Below are 22,432 nucleotides of genomic sequence, written 5' to 3' on the forward strand. Positions count from 1 at the left end.
ATAAAATTAGAAAACAAGCCTAAAACATAATTTGTACTAACGTCTAAAAAATACATTGTCTTATTAGTTCAGGGAGTAGTACATATTTATATTTGTATTGGCTGTATTTAAAAACTGCGATTTTATTTTTTATTCGATGTGCAAATAACCAAGTGAAATTTCTACAAAGTTATGTTTGATAATATAATATAAAAAATACTGAACACTAAAAGCATCTAGATACATACATATGAAGCGTTTCATTTTTTAAAGTCAAGATAAAAATACGCAAACTGCACAACTCGCATGCGACATTAACGTTTTTAATTAGCAAGTGCACATATGTATAGATCGTTGCTTTGGAATACATGTATACATAGTTACATACAATAATAATAAATACCAGTCAGTTGTATATAAAATACCTTGTGTTCATGCGTTTTAGTCTATATTTTATTTTGTTATATATTCATGTATGTACATTAGAAACGTTCGTATTTGGGCTGATGCTATAAGGCCAAAACGCGCGATATTGCCGATGAAAGGCATCAGGAGATGACGCATTTATCGTCTGGTTGCCTTTGAGGTCGTTGGGCTCGCGTTCTCCTAGCTGCTGCTAAAGTATCGTTGGGAACGTATGCTATCCTGACTCCCCCGCAGGATTTCCTTACAGGCAGTGAGTAAAGATCGTCGCTGCTGGAACTGCTGGAGCAGGTCGAACAGCAGTCGTCTTCGTGTTTGTCTCGCAGGTGCTTATGCCGTTGATCTTCTACTACCGAACCGTCCGGATTATCCCCTTCGAAGCAGGGGTTGTCATCGCCTTCAAAGCGCACGCTCAGATTCGCTCTTCCCTTGGGCGCTCTAGAATGCGTTGGAGTACTTTGAAGTTCACTATTGATCGTCGGAGCTCTCGGCAATTCCGGCATTGAAGCTGTTTGTCCAGAATTATCAGGATTTTCGCTCCAGCTCAACGCCGTTGCTAACGATTCTAATTGTAATGGTTCTCTTCGCCTGTCTCTGGGCGGATGCCACTCTCCACTAGGCCCCGGCTCTCTATCGATCAAGACTCTATCTAAGCTTTTACTATGACCTGGATGATGGGGTATTGCGATCGGTGGCGGTGTGGGTGGATTTGGCGGAGGAGAAGGCGGCGGACTGCGCGGTGGTGATTCAGGAGGCTCACTCGGTGGGATTGATTCGACTCCAGGCGTTGAACAAGGCTGTTCCTCGTCTATGTGGGTATAAGCTAATTCTGCGCGCGCTGTTTGCTCTAACGAAGGCGTTTCGTTTCCTATCGGCGATGGACACATTCCTGGTTTTGGAGATCTTTGAAGAGCTCTCCTGCCCATTTTTGGAGAGCGGATGGGCGTCGGGCTTTTAAGCGAGCGGTGCACGGGGGATGATAGATAGTTTGGCGACGGAGACATCGTCGGCGATGGAGGTTGTCTCGGGCGCGGGGGTCTAGGCGGTCTTGTTTGTGGTCCTGAACTATCGGATGGTGTTGGTGGTTCGCCTTTTGAGCAAGCTATGGAGCAATATATGGCTCCTTTCCGAGGAAGGAACGGTCTTCCTAGAAGCGAGGCTCGACAAGTGTGGCAGCAAAAGCATCTTTCTGCCGCATGCCAGTGTTGGCCTTCGTGTGACATTTGTCCTTGATCTACGCCGATGGGTTCTCCGCAGGAGTCGCAGTACTCCGCGAACATAGCGTCGAAGCAATCTAAGCAGTAGGGTCTCTGGTCGCGCATGATGTACCTCTGCCCTCCGAGCTGGCGATCGCACTCCAAGCACGCGAAGTGCTTCATATGCCATGCGCGGCCCTCTGCCTCCGTGCACTCATCAGCCAGGATTATCTGCAACAGAACAAACATCGTTAATGAGCATCATCACGCTATCCGTCGTTATCGACACGTACTAAAGAGCAGACGATCAAAGTGGCGATAACGGTCATCCACACTGGATGGCCATTAAGCACCATCTTCGTTCCTACAATTCCTAATGCGCTCGATGTAGGCGCGCCGATCAGATATGACGACGCGAGTAACGGAATTTGATTTCGGATGATGGGAAGCGTTCGTTTGGGCACATTGTCATCTCGCCGACGGGGGTCAGGTTCGAATCCCACGAATGATAAAATGCCATTTCACTTTCACTATTGAAACGGGGCTGCGCCAACATTATTGTTCTCGTGTGAGAGAAGTGCGGGGATCGTTGCTCTATGCATACAAAACGGATCATCGCATGAAAACGTTCTTTTTTTCAGAAGTAAAAGCGATAGAGGAAGCAGACTTTTCACAACCGGAGTTCAAAGCGTACATGTTTGACCGAAAATTGAATGCTACGTTGCATAATTTGTTACGGTTGCAGTTTTGGCATAGTCGTGCATAAAGTGAAATCTTCCATGCTATCGATGCTCAATCTGAATGGTAGCAGTTGCGAAGTGTTCATTAATATGTATTATATTTTTGACGATAATTGAGACTACGTGTTCAAGAATGCGAACGCCTACGATTTACAATTGCGTCATTATTGCGAATTAAGATGAAATTCCACAAAAACAACTTTGACGCAGAGAAGAAAATTGAGGCCCATGATCGAACTAGTAATATTTTTTATATCCTATCTCTTAAAAAAACTACACAATTTTCCCGAAAAATATATTATAAAATTCATAAATAAATAATTTATATGAATCCTTAAATACATATAAGATACTCTCTATGAGCTGTATTTGTTCATTATTAGATTATTTTCAACACCAGATATGTGCGACCTAGCTCGATTTTAATTAATCATCACGATATTCATTCGTGAGAATAGGAATATCTAGGTAAGCCTAATCTGTGATGATCGATAGGAATTATAATTATAAAACAATCATTAATTCTGATCTCCCAGACACGATAAAAATTTAAAAACAATAAGGTCCATATGATATTCGAACCCAGGTCTTTCAGGTCAATAGTCAGAGACTAACACCACTCGTCTATGTTAAAACTTTACTTTATTACGTCCCATATTTGGCGCTCCCCTAATTACAAAATTAAAAATATTGAAAATGTGTACAGGCGGCCCTCGACTTTCGAACGTTCGACTTTCGCACAATTCGCTATTTCGCACATATAAAAAAAAAACATTTTTTTTAAATTTAATTTTTTTTAAAAACGTTCTGATAGCGGTGAATATTTTGCTTCAATCGGACGTTCGTATGATACAAGCAGGTCTACGATATGTTCAATTTTGCAAAAAAAAATATAATTAAAGAATACTTTCAAAATTGTGGAAAATAAAGATATATTTCCACAATCTTTACTGATATGTTTCCAAAAAAACACAGCAAAAAAAAACATGGATGAAATAGAAAATCTTTGTCATCATAGATCGATAACCAACATCAAAAAGATGTCCCTCTGAGTATTTCAATTATTCAAGCAAAAGCTCTTAGTTTGCACAAATATTGGAAGGATAGATTAAAAAAATATGTTAACACGGTTTTTCAAGCAAGTAACGGTTGGTCTTACAATTTTAAAATGAGGTATTCTTTTCATAATATTAAATTTACTGGAGAATCGGCTGATGCGGATAAAGATGCTGCAAAAGTATTTATTTCCTAATTATCCAAAATTATTGAGGATGTAGAATATTTCTCTAGCCAAATATTTAACGTAGAGGAGACAGGTTTATTTTGGAAAACTCTTTAGCAATGAAAAATATGAATGAAGCCTTCACGCACCTTGACAAATTTTTTAATATTATGGAAGATTGTGATCCCAACGGAGAACGCATATCTCAAGTGCGTGGGGCGATCAATAAAAAGATAGCATGTTATAAAATACTATATGAAGAAAAGAAAAAGAATATTGGAAAACAGTTAACTCTTGATAACTTTTCAAAGGAAACACCCGCAAACCCCACTTAAACGTGTCTCTTAAACGCCTCTTAAACATCTTATATTTACTTGATAAATAAATATTTTAAAATACACACAATTTTAAATTTTTTTACTTCCCTCGACTTTCGTACATTCAACATTTGCACACATTTTCAGGAACCAATTATGTGCGAAAGTTGAGGGCCGCCTGTATATAATATATATTAAGAAAATTAAATTCATAGAATTATAACAATAAGGTTTATTTATATGTATGTATATAAATTTGTTTTTAATGCGATGGATGAACTATCTACCAGAACAAAGTTGGTCAAATTATCTTATCAATGAAAGAACTTCGTCACAAAACGGGGATGATATTTTAATTTAATAGCAGCTAATGCAGAGAATAAGTTTTCGCATAAATAGGATTTTATGAATGGCAATAGCATTTGTATTGACAAAGTCTCTCAAAAAGTATTTACTTTCATTCAACAAAAATTAAACTGAGTTTGTAAAATGAAGTATTGTATAATAATCACATCAGTTGTTCGTTTTCGAAAGTTGGGAAAGTCATTTGAATCACTATTGCACTCCACAATAGTATATAAGTGATATGTATTTAACTCTCATCTTTTTACACATCTTTAAAAGTTCGATTTTGATTAAATTATAGTTTTTGTGAAAATATTGTTAATTTCCTTGCTCACTTTTTTGCCACAAAAACTGGCTTGTGAAGCATAATACGCCAAATAAAACCAAATAAATATATAGATTTTTCCAAGCCATAATAATACTTGTGAATCCTACAAATAAATAGCACAAATCGTATTTTTTTGCCTTAGACTATTTACATATATTCTTACTATCTTGTGTTAGCGTCAGTATCCACATTATTAGTGGATCAGTCAAAAAAATATATGTTTCCTTAAAATATTAGGAATAAATTTATATTGTAGGTTCAACTTTTCGCGCAAAACAAAGTTAAGTTTGAAACAATTTTACAATCTAGTAATTTGCCTCTCTTTAAACATATGTTTAAAAGAAGCTAAATATTGCTAAAATAACGATCTACGTTAGATACACTGTTTTATTATTATTAAATTATAATAAAATATGTGTTTGATTATTTTGTTATATTGTATTAGAATGCAAGATATAAAACCAAGTAAATGTATGTCTCTGATTTTTGATATATTTTTTCTCATTTAAAGAAAAAATAATAATTGTAAAATATCAGAAAATTGACACTAATCTATATTTTATGAAAATTCGCAGCCGAGGTCAATCAGACCCAAGGTGCATCTGATAAATAATTCACTAGCCGCACAAAACTAGGTCGTGACGTGCACTCTTGCTCGATTTTCGTAATGCACCATTTCTATCGGAATTTCCTGTATTGACCCGGCCTTGGCTGATAATCGATTATGTTTGATGAATCTGGGACATTAACACCTATGTAATAATAACATTATGAATCATCATATTTTTTTGTATAAAACGTTTTTTTATTATTATTAATTTAGCGCCTTATAAATAATATGTTAACTGCGGAACGCAGATGAACCGTCACTTTGAGTTCACTGACGCTGTTACGGTTAGATTATTCGGACGATTTGAGAAGGTATATTTTATATGTATAATAATATTAATTCAGAGCCGTATTGGTATGATCGGCAATGTTAGTTGAAGTGGAAATTTAAAAGAATTTAACCAATCAAACATATGTTTCATGGTTTTATGTTATATGTGAAATAAATATTTTCACATTTTAAAATCATTCAAGCAATCAAAATTTAATATTATGATATTGAAAATTGATTTTACATAGTTGTATATAATTTTGAGCTCATTAGATTCGATTAACATGTTTACAATACATAATAAATGGTACATATATTGTATAATATTTGAGTATTGTCTGATTTGTTCAGCATATTTAATTATTTTACAGTGTTTCACAACTATCAAGACTGGTGGCGAAGAAAAGTGTGCTTAAAATGGCAGTGTCGTTTGCCAGTTTCTTTGAGATTAGTTACTTCTATATGAAAAATAAATAAAATAAAATGATGTTATGAATATGCATAATTTAAAACTGAAAGAATAAATAAAATAAAGACCATCCGATGTCACTGATTAACTCATAAAAAGCGTTAAACGTTATGAAATAATGCAATGTCGAGAACTGTTATTTAAGAAGCGATAACAGAAGTCCGAGTCAATAAACTTGTACCCAGATTCACTTGCAGTGTATCTTCTTGAGAAAAATGCCAAATTGAGAATTTACATTTCTCATGCAATTTGCTGATTTTTCGTAAATTTTCATCGAACTTTTTTTGTTAAAAATTAAATTTGTACGAATATTTTGAAATGCTTTATAAGATTTTTACTAATATAAAATTTATGCTATTGTTATAAATTTGTGTTATTTAATTTTTTTTTTATTATTATGAGGGGTGATTTAGCATGTGCCTTTTTATTGTGAATCAAATTATATACATTGATATGATTTGTATTGGTTTTATTTACTTAAATGATATCTCTTACAACAATCTAACTATACAAAGTAGTCAAATATATATAATCTATTATTTTTCACTCTTACTTGCATAATAGTCCATTGTATCAGTAATATATAATAGCATTAAAGGTCATTGTGCGAGTATACAATTATGGAGATGTACAAATTATGTATGATCGCAGTCATACTATTCTGAACACTTAACTAAGCTTCACTGTATTGAGAAGTCAATTAAATTATTACTTAGACGAATATTATAAGTTATTGGCATCTGTGATATGACATAACAACTGACACACCTGAGTTTCTCAGATGTTTCAAGAGCCTTTTTTTTAAATACTATACTAAAAAAATCACATTTTCAAATAAATACAAATACTACGAACTTATATCTATATGATCCAGTTTAAAAAATATTTGGCGACTACTGCTTTACGTCTTAATTAAATGCATAATATACGTCTTAATTAAATGCATAATAATTAAATTATAACCGATAATTTAAATAAAAATGAAATAATATATTTTTCAATCAATCAATATATAGTTTTAATTTTTTGGAAAATTAATACAGATGACAAAAAGATCCTGTTTTTATTCTTGTTCAGCATCAACAGATTATGAAGTATCTCAAAAGTGCTTTTCTTAATTGTTGCCATACTCATTACAATAATGTAATGACATTAAAACTTGTTTTCATATCACACGATTAATTGAAAAGTGTACATAAAGCGTTCATATCGTAATATATTATAATATATAAATATAAAATTGAATGCATAGGTCATATCCCATCTCCCATTATTTAGTACAACATCCTAAAATAATTGTGTAATATTTTTAATGCTATTTATTAGATTTTTTTCAGTTGCTCTTTAGGACCCTGAGAAAAATATATATTTTTCATAGGTGCCTTGATGTTAAATATTTTATTATTTTGAGGACAGTGGGTAAATCTTTTATGTATATATATATGACTGCTATGTGTATAAATAGATTTAAAATAATTGTAAATAATATACCTCATCACAAGCGGAACATCTAGGCTTGAGCGTCTCAGCATGATGACGGCCACAATAGAGCCTTCCTTCTCGCCAGAAATAGACTAAATCTACTAGAAGCTCTCTACATACAGCGCATCTGAAGCAGGCTGGATGCCAACCAGCAGCCGGACCAGCCCTGGACGCAGATACGCACATATCCCCAGCCGATATGCCTTCGCCGCACTGTTGACAAAGAGAAAAAATCACAGGTTAATCTTGTGCAGTAGACAGAACGCCGGAGAACAGGTGCTCGGTTAAATATAACCGCAGACACAATCCTTCGAGCTTTGACGTTTCATCACGGCGTTTCGCTCCGTCGATCGAAAGTCATTATAAGTAAATAAAAAAATACAGTGTAAAGACTGTCGGTTCAACGTTTAAACGGTGGTTCAGTTAACTTTCGATGACCAGACTTTTCGATGTCTTTGGTACTTATTAAAAATATCAGTGTCTAAAGTCGATTATCGATGAAAGATAATAAACAATAATTGTTTTATGAATGTATCATTTCGAAACAAAAATATTTTTTAGTCTGTGCCTTCAAAAGCACCTTGAGCTAAAATATTATTCAAAAAGTCATAGATACGATCTTAAAGAGTAAAACACAGGTTATAAGCAGGAATTGATCTTCGTGAAGTATATTTTTTTAAATAGTCTTAAATTTACTCCAGTGATTTTTTTATCATTATTATTTAGTGTTAATGTAAGATATATTAAAAAATAAATTATTTAATTTACCACTGAACTAATCAATCGCTCTTCGTATGTTATATATTTCTTACCATATTTGCTTCATCCATATTAAGCACATATTTGCCTATTCAAACGGTAAAATATCATACTTAAAACATCTTTATTGGATTTTCCCCTATTTTGGAAACAAGCCAATGATAAGAAAATGCGGCATTAAAATGTTAGAATAATTTATACAACAGCAATACATTTTCTTTGATAAAGCACAAACCAGGAAACATTCACACCTTATACAACATTACCCGAAACAATCGTACAGCTAATCAATATGTCTTTGGTGTAGGTAAGGGAAATGATTCATGTTACGCTAACACCATATACGTTCGGCATGAATCATTACGTATTTATCGCAATTCTAGGGCGCTTGGAGTTTCTACGGTGCTACCGCAACATTTTCTCTTTATCTAGGTTCTAATCCCGGAAATCCGGGATGTCTGGTCATCCTAATTTAACCCCAGACTTTGACGCTAGGACAGTGTTACGGTCAGTCGGGCAAGTGTGCTCGGGTACACGACCTTACACCATTCATCCGTGACGTCCGGTAGTGCGACATTTTTTAAAAACTCTTCGACCTTGCTCAGTACTGGTTCAATACTAGAAATATGTAAAATTGTTTTATAAGAACATTAGGAAGCTACTAAAAAAGCGAAGGGTGACGATCAAAGATTAAGCTGCTTCTTTCGTTATCCTATTTAATTTACATATCAAGAAATTATAACAAATCTTTCACGTGAACGAATCTTAACACATGCCATGTAGTTAATATCTGATTCAGCTACATTTATTCAAGAATTTAGTTATATGCATATAAATTCAAGTTATGAAAGACGTGACAGCAAAATTCATAAGAATCACTGATTTAAAACAGTCTTAGATAATTGTAGACCAGAAAATACTTGTTGTAGTCAAAAAATTAGAGTATAAAATCAATAAAGGACAAACGTGTCCTAAATCTCGTGTTAGAATTGGAACTCAATTCAATTATCGCATCCATCCATCTATTCTATCTGGTCCCATGAACTGTGACAGCTGGTTAACTGGCGCCAATTGGCGCAGTGCTAACGCGGACCCCTCATTCTGGATTTGATTGAATTCGTCAATTAACTCATGACCCATCGGATTAACTGCTTTATATGATTATAACGCGACATGTGATTGATGCGTAGTTCGCTTATTAAGGTCCCATTTTCCGGTGAGCTAATAATAAATATGAATAAATATATTAATACTTCCCGTGAGATGTATAGTATTTATTTATTATATAATAGTAGAGTCATATTTCTATATTGTCAATTTAAAATATAAAATTTATTATTAAATTAAGGTTGGAATAACTTCTCAGACTAATAACTCTGAGGTTGCGGGTTCGAGAACCAGCAACAGCACTCAAATTTTTATTTAAAAAAAATGTGGTATTTTAAAAAAAACCGGCCCAGCTGCATTGACATATCTTGCTTACAAATTATTTTCGATTTTCTAGAGAATTTTCGAGAAATTTTGATGAATTAAAAAAATTATGTAATATATAGTATGTGATTATAATTATACAGTATATTATTATAAATATATTTATATACGTAAAATATCTTTACTGCATTTATTTTTGGCATAATAACGAAAGTTGTAAGTGTGTCTAATTAAATACGAGAAAATTATAATTGATTAACAGAGAACCGAGTGATCGTTAAAGTTATTAAAGATTTATTGCAGATGCAAATACTCGAAGGACCAGAGAGGATCAACCTACTTCGACTGATTATAGAGCATCGAGCTACGATGGAATTTTAGGCTGTCAAATTCATAACCGAATCGTGGAGAAAATTATTAATAACAGCTGTTGCTAACTTTAACATTTTTCATATTACGAACATTAAAAAGATTAAAAAAATATGGAGTAACTCTGTGAAAAGCGCCCATACATTTTGCAATTTTCCGATTCTCACGCGGAACAGTTATCTGATTATTAATATAGTTCTTCGATTACCAAAGCAAAGATACGGCCAATTAGACTAGTAAAATTAAGAAAATCGTGAAAAAATTGCCATTAAAATACTTCTGATTTTGCATATTTTTAAGCATCTGGCACGGGTCCACCCGTTCTTAGGCAGCAGTATAAGAAATGCAGTGGTTGTAGGATATTAAAAAAAACAATCGTATAAATTTAATTGCACTATTAAGACATTTTCTCGAGAAATGAGATTTCTCGATTTGCCATTTTTCTCAAAAAATTCTCGAGAAATAATTCTCGGTAAGAAACACTATATATTATATTGTGAGATCGTATCTATATACAATGTATATTATTTTTAGCAATTTCAATCAAATACAATGGTATATATGTACGCGAGAAGTAATATTTAGTAAGAGATAATTCGCACATTTATAAGGTACGATATATAGATACTTTTAATACAAATCTTTTATCGACGGCCTTAAGAGTAAATTACTAAGGCTTAAAATTGTCAGCAAGTACTAGTTCTCTTTTTTCTAGCAGGCTTACGTACATATCATTATTTTTATACATTTTGCAATCTGTTCATTATTACATATAATTTTGAAGAAATGAGATGTTCATAACATATGTATCAAAATGGCATTATTAAGTAATTTAAATTTAATAGTGAAGCTGCCAATTCACATCTAAGTGTATTAAAAATATTTTATATTCTGACGGATATCATTTTAGGGCTTTCATTGAAAGACTACCGATCCTACGCTAGTTGCGCCGATCACATGTAAATATATGCAAATGCGTTAAACCTTCGTGTTTGCAAGACGATCGCGATGGTTTTGCTACGCCAACTTCGATCCGGTCAATCAACGTTCAAGACTTTGAATGGAAGTTGCATGGCACCAAATAAGGAACGACCTTGCCAGCTGGACGTGTGCAATTCTCCGAATGACATAGACTCGATCACAGGGCGATCGAAAGTCAAACGATGATAAAAAAATATGATGAATGAACGCTCCGTAGCGAGAGGTGTCGCGGTCCAAACGGAGATAAAGAGGAAAGAAAACGGATTCGGTCGTGATTAGATGCAAATCGGCATGGAAGCACTTAACCAGTGACTTTAAATAATGATGTTAATTATGGCCGTGAATGATGATTAGGCCATCAGCGTGCTTCTCACGGACTTCCTACCATTGTAAAACATTGTCCTGAGAGACGCGTCGTCTTCTTGTAAAGTCTAATATCCATATGACAAAACGGCAACGGCTATTACTACATCAGTAGCGCCGGTTTAATTTTTCATATTAAAATCATATATAGAGAGCGTATGTATGTAAGTGAACAGGCAATTTAACGTCTTGATGCAGAGTCATTAGCGGATGATATAATAAAAGAGAAACGGTTGTTTTCTGTACAACACAACTTTATATTGTATGTGCATGTATGTATATTATATACAAAGATAGCATACGAACAGAGAATTTATAAATACATATTTAAACCAAATAGAAGAGCTTTATGATCAAAGAAAATATATTTTTACTGTGAAGCTTTTCAGTTACAAAACATAGTTTCTTATATTATTCAAGGATAATGAATCACTGAATAAACTTATACAGGAATATAAAGAAATATGAAATAATATAGAAATATACAGGAATAATATATAATCCGTATAAAACGTAAACTACGCCACTGTTTCACCGGAAGAAACCCTGCGGAACCACAATTCATCTGCATTTTGGTGGACAGATCACCGGCGTCTCCCTCCGGTCTATAAAACCAATGACGCAAGCAAGTCTGATTCATCGTCTAACATCAGAAATGAAAGTGAAAATTTTCTATCGGCAAACGAGCATAAGTGTAAATATACTTTCCAGCCATGCACTATATAGACATTTTTCACATATGAGAAACGCTAAAAGTATGTTACGACATTAAAGTTCCGAGCTTCGGAGTAAATTTTCCTTCTACATCTCAATCTGACCACCCCAGGAGAAAAGGTGCAAAATTCAACATAGTTTTTTATCATGTCGGTCATTATAAACACCCATTTTATATTGGGCGATTCGCGGTCGGTTTTTGTCAAATAAAACATTTCCTAGATCCGAGTCTATCACCTAAGAACCTGTCTCGTTATAGCGGACACAATAATTGGGCGGCAAAAACCAATAGAGGGTTTTCTGCGGTTTTCTGCAAACGGCGGCGCATCTGCAAATTTATAGGCGGAAAAGATCACTCATTTATTATTATCTTTCTCTCTCTATTTTTCTCGGCTGTAGTCATCTCGTAAATGACCACTACTGAGGTGGTCTTTTTAATAAATCATTATCTCAACTAGAATACAAAAAAACATGCTAAAAGGTAAATATAAATACATATTACTATTTATGTTTATCGTTGAGCGAATTACTGAGAAAGTAAGCGTACTAAGAAATTAACTGTGACATGATTCAATTACGCAGGAAAAATTACACGTGGCAAAATGACGCTAAGAAAAATTACACCAATGTGTAATTTACATTAAAATAGTACAATTTTCTATAATAATAAAAGAAAATCACTCACTTAAAATGGAAAATTACTTGGGAGTTTAATAAAACTAAAATTCATCAAAAAATGTATTATTTTTATAACATTAATAAATTAATTTTAATAATAAATAGCATATAAAAAAGAGTATTATACTAACGTTAATTATTAATTTTATTTTATGATATTATAAAAATGTTGTTTTTCATTTATAATCACCAATAGAAAGCATTTATGGGAAAATGTACATTTTTGTTTTTCTTTTACTAATATATATATATATACACCGAAAGGGTTAAACGTGTTATTAAAGAATGTAAAATTATTCCAGCATGAAATTTATTGAGTGTGTAATTTTTAATTTCCAGTGTGCTTATTTTTTTTTTTTAAAACACTGATTTTATTTTTTGGCATAATCTCAAATCTTTAATCTTTAACTAAGATGGGCTTGATCTCGTTGTATTTTATATTCTCAGATATCTATTGATGTTTCCAAATGATAAGATATAATAAATATAAGTACGATAAAACGTTATAAGAGAGATAACGGCAATGATAATAAAATATCATTTAATAACATTAAACGAGCGAGTAAGCGCGAAACCCAATCAAAATATAAGTATATGAAAAATGTATTGATACAGTTATCACATTGTTTATATTATTAGTTTTATTTGTATATACTATGATTAAAGTTATTTTTTGCATCTCAAATGATTTTTAAAGCAAATTTATTACAGCATTAACTAACACTAAAATTAATAACGCATGACATTTTTCCTCAACAGCTTGTCAAAAAATGGTGTCCATTTTATTGCGAACGTGTCAGTAGTAAATGTTAAAATCCGACTAGCCCATAAATGTATAGATTGAGTTATTATAGACACGAAAAAGCGATCATCGCCAAAAAAATCACAGGTAGGCAGTCGGATCTTCTGCACGGTTCGTCAAACTAATTAACACTGCATATAGGTATACACAGACACATATCGTGAAAAATTTTCATATCTGTAAAAATCTATTGTTTTTTTTTTCAAAAACAAACTCACGCCCACTCTCAAACATAGTGAGCGCGCCTTATTATACACATTTGTAATATTTGATCATAATTTATGATTACAGTAACATATTCAGTTTGGTATGTTACCATGTTCACCTACGCCGGGCGCCACCGACAGGGATATCAAACCTTTATACATTAAAATAGTTTTTATATACCTAGATTTCGCAGATGTCGTAACAACGGGAAGGGCTCAATTTTGGTGTTTGAAATTAGAAAATTGGTGCCATCATCAAATTTCGATTACCCGCTATGATTGATGATTGAAAAAGCTGGTGGCATATATAGTGGGCCAAAGGATTCGTCAGAGTTGATTCTGGTGGTCGTGTGTGATATTTGGCCTAACGACCCAGGGTCGGTGTCTTTGAGGACGGGCCCCACCGGCGGGTCTAGAGGTCCAAAAGACTCAATAATTTATCGCCTCGTTATGTATAAAATACACTCGGACCAACAGAGATACACAGCCGAGGTGTCCCTAATAAAATAATTAAGTCGCTCTCCTTTACACGATGGGAAAATTCCTTGGGCGCATGCATCATCACGCCAGTCTCGGCACTTCATCATTCATCAATGTTACGCAACGAAAGGGTGGGAATTTATGTACATATAAAATCGGGACTCGGTGACAGTACAACGATAATCCATTAGGCCTGTATGCCAATTTAATAATTTATTTTACTAGCTGTTTATTAAAAACATAATAGAGGATTTATAGATTATTCTTAAGGGATCAACTCTTAAAAATACCTAAAAGTGCATTGCTATTCAATGCAATCGTTAGTTTGTGATTATCTACCAGTCGTTTACTGTTCCATGTCATACTGCCCCGTTTTAATTATAAATAAGTTATTACAGTGCTTAAAAAATATATTTCACAAACATTAAAATTGTATTCGAAAGCAATGTAAAATGTCACTGAATAATTTTTTTTCTCGAATATTTTTTTTTTTGGTTGACAAATAATCATACTTGTGCTTTCTTAGATGTGAAAATATCAATACTCACTAAATGATTTTTTTGCAAGATATGCTGGAATACGAATCTTAGAGTCGCATTGACATTTATGTCTGGGTAAAGGCTTTTTAGATACTGGTATAAGTGTCATTTGCAAGAATAAGAATACTAGATATATCTATTATATATAATAAGCATAGATATCCGACATTTCAATAAACTGTTGGATAATGTTAATCTGTTCTTAAACAGGTACTCACAATTTTTAATGTGCAGAGTGCAATTTGATCCTATATATACATTCATTCACGAATGTTTTTGATATAATAAAGAGGTTATTTATTTATTTTTATTACAAATCTGATCAACATGATTTGACAGGTTTCCGCAATGCGTTATGATGGCCATTATACAAACAATAATTATACAATTAATAAAATAATTAAACAGTTATGGTGCACACCTAAAATAGATAAGCACCATCCCACATATTTTTCCAGCTTCTCATAGCTATCGGGCCAAACATCCTTGTGCTTGGCACATTCATTGAGAAGCTGAGTGGCTCGTGTAAGAGAGGCGTTCCCAAGCGCTGACGTCCTGGCCGCAACGAGTAAGAATAAAGAACGCGATCGCGACTCTCAAGGGCAGTCAATAGTCATTGACACCGCGTTTTAGCATCAAGTGCTTCATTTAGTATACGCTACGTCGATAATAGCATGAATTATATCTCACCGCTCCTAGCAAAAAGGCAGTAGGATACAAATACGGATACGACCTTTTTGATTTTGATTTTGTGAATTCTCTCCAACAACAAGGAGTATTTTATATAGCAACATATGTATGCAACACTGATTATTTTATAGATGTATTATACTTTTATAAAATTGATGCACGATTCTAGGAAAACGGTCGTTGCGGCTATGTGTTGTGAAAAAAAGGACAAGGTCGCGAGAGACAAAAAGTTGATGGCGATAATGACGATGATTTGTTAGAAAGACAACGTTACATTTTTACAATGATGTTAATTATGACCATAAAGTGTATCCAACACATGTGTACATTTGACCGCATAAGATTGACCATATTATTATATTTGTAATGATTCAGTTCAAACATAGTAAATATTATGTTTGTTTACCATACTTTTGGATAAAATAGTAAATTATATGCTTAGCTAAATTTAGTATATTTGTTAATAAATTGATTTAATCGCATTGACACGCACGTTAATATATTTAACTATCATTTTGGCAACAAAACTGACTATAAAATGATTTTGGAATTATCTCGCATGCAAATCTGACGTGGACACATAATTATCGTAATTTTATCTATTCAAAGCCATTTCTGTCCATTTTTATTGTATTTTTTTGTTATACATAGTATATACACATATTATATATTAGCATCCGTACACTTTTTGACTACATTATATATATTTTTTTATATTAAGAAATATTCGGTGAAGAGTAATGGTAATCATTGAAAAAATGTCACCTTTGTGGAAAACGTGAGTATGTATACGACATCCTAAAAGAATTTGATGTAAAAATAAGCAATCTCCGTTCTTGGTCATTGTCATTGATTCGTATCTGCAAGCTGCTGGAGGGTCTTATGAATAGTGCCTTTTTGGATAATTAGAGTAATAGATTAATGTAAAACATATAATCTTGAATTAAGATTAAAAAAGTCGATAGTTTTTTTATTGATATAAAGTCATTAAATATGGATAAGGATATGCCTAAATATGAAGTTATATTTACTTAATTTAGTGTACAAATAAGCATTTATTTAATATTAACTATTTTAGTTGGACTTTACAATATACATAGTAAATTGTTATTAAATTTAATTATTTTTATTAATATTTTAGTTTTATATATATATATCTTAATTTGCTATTACACCTTTACTTGAATTTTCATATTTTAAAGCGAAATAGATAACAACTTGTTGTGCTAAAAAACAATAAGACTTCATGAAATTTATGACACCAAACTTTTGAACAAACACTGATATCTTAATAGTTTAGTTTGAATGAATTTGATATACTTTTTAGGGACATATCTGCATTTGAAGTTATGTAAAAATTAATTTTAATCTGATTTTAGAAAAAAATTTAATAGATGTTTCCTTCATATTTTTGCATAAACATAGTAAAATAAAAATGAATATGTATGATATTTATTCTATGTATTACAAATGTATTTTTATGCAGTTTTTGCTATAAATAATAGAATAGTTATTTTTTATTTTTATAGCTATCTTATTTATTAGCTATACTTAAAATTCTATAATTTAGTCGTTGAAACACACAATAGAAGAGATGCAAATTTAACTGTGAGAATTTTTTTATTGGTAATTTGATGTAAGTTAAGAAGAATATTGCAAAAAACACTCACATAAAATGTCAAGTTTCCTTTATAATTGACTATATTATATGATGAGTTGTTGTATACAATTAATATATTTTCTTGTTAACGTTTTAAGTCAACGACTCTCAAATAATAATTGGTGAGACTCCCTCTTTAAAAGATCTTGTATTTTTAATAAAATAACATTTTTAGAAATTGAACTCGCTGAAATTAATTGTATGAGATCAATAAATTTCAAGGCAAAAAACTTGGTATACTTTTTAATTATATAAGCATATTTTTGCCATGTACCTCAACTTTTTTTGGAATCTCAAGAGATGAATTGAAAAAAATATCCGAATTATATTATTATCAATTTTTGTCTTAAATTATTTTAACTCTTTTTTGAAATTGCATTCTGTAATTCTTCAGCAATCGACATATTATGATGTTTATTAATTAATTAAAGTGCAGTTGAATTAAATTTTCTTTCTTCAATTTTTATTTCAAGTTCTCTAAACATCTTTATTAAAAATTCAGTATTTATTTCTTAATAAAAGTGAGAAACTACATTGCTAGAAATCATGTTTGAATATTTGCAACTTAGTGCTTTAAAAGAATTTCCAAATTTTCATTATTTTTTAATATTGGAATGTTATGAAAAATTAAAATTTACAGTTTGAATAATAAATACAGGTGAATAAACCGTATTGATGCGAACTTTATTTTAAGCAATGTATTGCATAGAAGGTGCAATATTTTCGTCTAATCAATACATTTAGTATTAGATTAGTACTATATTCAAACTTAATGGGTGTTCTTCAGCTTCGTATTTTTCTTTAGTTTCTTCACCATTTCTTCGTCATTATAATTTGTTTTAAAAACTATTTTATGTTCATTCATACGATATTACAATTTTATTAATTCGGAAGCACCAAATATTAATGAGAAATCTTAAGTAGCCATAATAATATTAAGAAATAGAAAATTTAGTTGAACTCATTACTAAGAGTTATGCATGAAAAATACTAAATATATATTGATTATTTAATTTGGCTATAAGTATTGCCATTTTTATTGTTAATTTATCACCACGAGTAGCGGAAGTTTTGAGTCAATCTAATCACGGGGTTTCAATCGTCGATTGACTCATTCATACACTATATAATTTTAATTCACGTCCAAATTTAGGGTGAAAGCAGCGCCTGCATAATATAGCATAGCACAGTGATCCGTTGAGATTATTTCCTAGGAATCGAGCTTGTCGGGCCGCATTCGACAGGTCACAATTCGTGGTAAGGTAAATCCGCGGCGTGGTACATTCCTCACGCCCCGAGTGCCGTCTTTTGTGCGGACACACGTTTCATCTTCTGCCACTGGACCACCTTTGTAGAAAATTGTAGAAAAACCAACCACCTTTGAGACTTTAAGGAGACCGGGTGACTGAGCGGCAGCTGCCTTTTTTATTGAATTTATTTCACATGTATTACTAACCAATTGGAACAACCTCAATAACCTGATGTTTCTAATTTATAATAAAATAATGCTATGGATCAATTGATTAAATGCTTCATTACATATTTAATTAATCTAAACTTAAATTTAACGGATATAGTATAATAGTTATATAGTAATATAACCCATGTTTGGAAATTATTCAACAAATAATTTATATACAATTCAAAGAATGTCTAAATACCTTCCGATCAAGGTGTCGTCCGCTGTCATTACCTGAGCACAAATACGCATCGTAAATCCATCAGTTTTTTGTTGTTGTCCTAATAGTTAAATATACCGGAAAATTGGCAAAGCCCATTTGTCTATGTGACATGTTTCAGGTATTTTGCCGACGTTCGTGCGCCTTTTGTTGTGGAATATAATATAATTTCAACACTTTTTGTACATCTGGATATTTTTGCACATGTCTACGTTCGCGTGCAGTATAATATACGAAAATATGAATTCATTATTGCAAAAAAATCGGCAAAATATTGCATGCGAAAATATGCATTTCACACGACATTTTCGGACACACAACGGACGTTATGAGTGACGACTGTTGTGTATACATTTTTTTAAATTAAATTATGTAATTTTACATTTGTATAATAAAACAATGACTTTTTATGAAGGTTAATATATGTCTATAAAAAATATCAGACACATCGCCTTGAGAAAAATTAAAAAAATAGTATTATATAATACATTATTGGTTTTCTTACGCCACAAAATGTAAAATATATTTAAAAAACATGAAATAGTTTCTATAAGATATAATCTTGAGTAATCTAGATAACATTTCTGATCACACGAATGAAACTGGCTATTGATTTGAATAAATGCACTAAATGTGAAATTAGCTTGATTTTAAAATAGTAGTTTTATATGTACATACATACATATATTTATTTTTTTAAATTAAATTAAGAACATCGTAAACTAACAGGTTATCCCAATGCGTCGCGATGGTCGAAAACAATACATTGTATTATCAAAACAAATACACAAAAATATATATTTAGAATAATACATATTAGAAAGAAGCAAAAAAAAAAATATATAAATAAAATGAACCGGACCAGCTCCTCGTAGCTGACATTAAACATATCAATCTGCAATGCCAGCATATTAAGGAGACGGATAGCGACATCCAAAGGTCAGTTGGCAAGTGCAGAAGCTTAGCTCCAATGGACATTAAAAAAGGACGCGATCGTGATTCTCGAAAATGCTCTAGAACCCAAAACTGGAATTCCTCGAGAATATCTGAATTGTCCACACCACCCTTCAGTAATTTGAAAAATGCTTAAGGACATACAACTTTCTGCGAGAACTCAATGAATCGTATCCCAACGCTCCTAAGAGAAAGACGCTAGGATATAATAAAAAAATTCACATATGCTTCGAATAAGAAAATTTTATAAATATGTACTATATTATTATATGTGTAATATATATTTTGTATAATTTTGATTCTAGATATTCAATTCATTAAAAATGCTGAGTATCGCATTTAAAAGTACCTTTGTGCTATTTAGTACTATTTTGTGAAAATTAGTTAACTCTACGTTTAGTGTAAATTTATTAAATAATTTCATTGTAATGCACATCTCTAAAGTATAAAGTAAGCATAAGAATTTCTTAACTTTCCTTTTAGTAAATATCAATACTGTGTAAGTAGATAGTTTACTAAAAAACCCTGTGAAAATGACAAGAGGTAAATTATTTGATACATATTGAAGTAATCAATTATATTTTTGTCCTTCCTGTAAATTTGACAATTATGAAGTTCAATTTTCACTTAAGACAATCGATATTAATATACTAATAATAACAGTAATCATAAACTAGGCTATCGTGTGTCTTTTATAGTGCTTTATATAATCTCAATTCGTATTACTAAGAATAGGGCATTTAAAAGTAGCCCGAAAAGGTGTTTAAATCGTCAATATAAAAACAAATATATTGCTAACATTTAACATTTAAAATATTTGTGTCTGAATAGGGTTGAGATTAGGATTCTCCGGATCGAAAGCCGTTATTGAGCTCTTTCGGATAATATTTGTGCACTTATCGCAATAGCGTAATTTAAACAAAATATTAACTTGTACCTGAGAGCACCTGAGCTCACTATACACTTCCCAGAATAGTCAAAATCTAAATACCTGCCGATTGGCAAAAATGAATGGCTTCCACCGTAATACAAATATTTTGAAAGGACTTTTCGTGGGAAGTCCTTTTGAGGCCGACCGACGTCATCGCAAGTGAATTTTTGCCCATTCACAAATAGTAAATCATTTGCAAAGTAAATACATGACGATCCTTTCTCACAGTACTCTCTGATACCTCCGATATCGGTAATGTCAGGTCTTGAGATAAGACAGAAACGAAAAAAAAATGTATAAGAGAATTAAAATGCGTTCACACGGATTGTGTTTCATTCGAAACGACAAATTGTGTTTGTTATTACCATTGTCGTCGTGCGTGTGATTGTTGAGTAATGATATGTAATTTCTCAAAGGTTCAAACAGGGCTCAAAAGGGTATTGATTTTTAAGACAAATAAGATGTCACGACCGTGTGGTCAATCAATCATTCTCGTCGCGGCGATGGTGGTATTCCTCTGACGATTTCCATTGTTGTAATTATCGCCGGTGGTGTATTGATAGAGTTCCCCTGGACCATTAATGGTATAATACCTGACGTGTCTGGCTTTGAATGGGGACGGTCACGTGTGTGGGGTCCAAACCGCATTTTCTCTGTCGGCGCTTCTTTCTCCTCGTCACCCTCATTGTCCCATAATAACACTAATAAGAAGTCTACCTATATGCCGTAGAATGCATCGGCAAAACGTGTTTTTACTTGTGTAACAGAAAAAAAGTTTGCACCTAAATAGATAGCACATTTAGGATTAGGCATTCAGGGTTTCGGCTATTAGCTGAATGTCCGCTTATTATAGATAGCTTATTGTAAACTTGTCTGTTATATGTTTGAGAATATTTCCTATTATTGGCTTACTAACTTTATTCTGGTCGATATAATATTTATATTAAAATATTTTTTGCATAGCGTTTAAAATCTATGCTTATAAACTATAGCTCAAAACTAAACTTTGATTTTTTTAATATGTTTTATAATCTATCATAACAACCAAAAATATTTTTAAATCCTATATATAAAGTAATAATATTTTAGCAACGATGATAATTTTTAAAAACATATTATTATGTCATATATTTTAAAAATCCATAAATTAAATTTAGGGCTCAAAACTAAAACTAATATAAAATAATCAATAATAAAAATACAGCCTAAATATACATATATATAGTATATTCTCGATTATCCGGGATAATTCTTGGGAGGAGGGGCACGTATAATTCAAAAACACAGATAATCCAAACTATGAATTTTTATTTGGTTTTAAAACATGTATAATAAATTCGCAATACAGATTATCATTTTTTTGAGAATATTTTTCCATATTTTTAAAATGTATGCCCTGCAATCAAATATAGGGAGAAAAAAATAAAAGAAAATTCTTTAATGAAAAGTAAGAATGTCAGTTATGAAATCGTTATTCAACTATAACAATTTTTATATTTATCCAGAAAAATGTAATCAATCCATTTTCAATATTGATTGTTAAAAAATACAGTTGCATTTCAAATTTGATCATTAGCGTCAATATTACAATATCTTATCTTTCGTATAAAAAGCTCGCGCATAAACAAGCTCGTTGCCAATTAGCCGGCAATCCTGCGTCACACTTTGAGAGCCGCTGATGGATAGCGCCAGTCGTGGTCGGCGGTCGAGAGATTGTTTAATAGGTGAGCCCGGGACAAAAATAAAATGGGAATTGATCTTTGGAGCCGCCGCCGAGACAGCAGCCTCCCATTATCTTGCGGTCCGATCGATCGC

General features: G+C 32.2%; 1 protein-coding gene and 1 long non-coding RNA gene across 7 annotated transcripts in view; one reads left to right on the plus strand and one right to left on the minus strand.

The window, feature by feature from the left end:
• LOC148232052 (uncharacterized) overlaps positions 1-22,432 on the plus strand; it is a 136,397-nt gene that overhangs the window by 37,532 nt on the left and 76,433 nt on the right. The window lies entirely within an intron of this gene.
• LOC148232059 (uncharacterized) overlaps positions 121-22,432 on the minus strand; it is a 282,135-nt gene continuing 259,823 nt past the window's right edge. For all 6 annotated transcript variants that reach the window (XM_088192740.1, XM_088192742.1, XM_088192741.1 and 3 more), the window contains 2 exons: positions 7,391-7,594; positions 121-1,829 (listed from right to left, as the gene is read on the minus strand). In XM_088192740.1, the coding sequence (XP_088048866.1) occupies positions 528-1,829; positions 7,391-7,594 (1,506 nt within the window). In that variant the 3' untranslated portion in view covers positions 121-527. The remainder of the gene's footprint in view (positions 1,830-7,390; positions 7,595-22,432) is intronic.

Source organism: Plectrocnemia conspersa, unplaced genomic scaffold, assembly GCF_051122295.1.
Source record: "Plectrocnemia conspersa isolate PC_06_02 unplaced genomic scaffold, ASM5112229v1 ptg000009l, whole genome shotgun sequence".
Classification (NCBI taxonomy): domain Eukaryota; kingdom Metazoa; phylum Arthropoda; class Insecta; order Trichoptera; family Polycentropodidae; genus Plectrocnemia; species Plectrocnemia conspersa.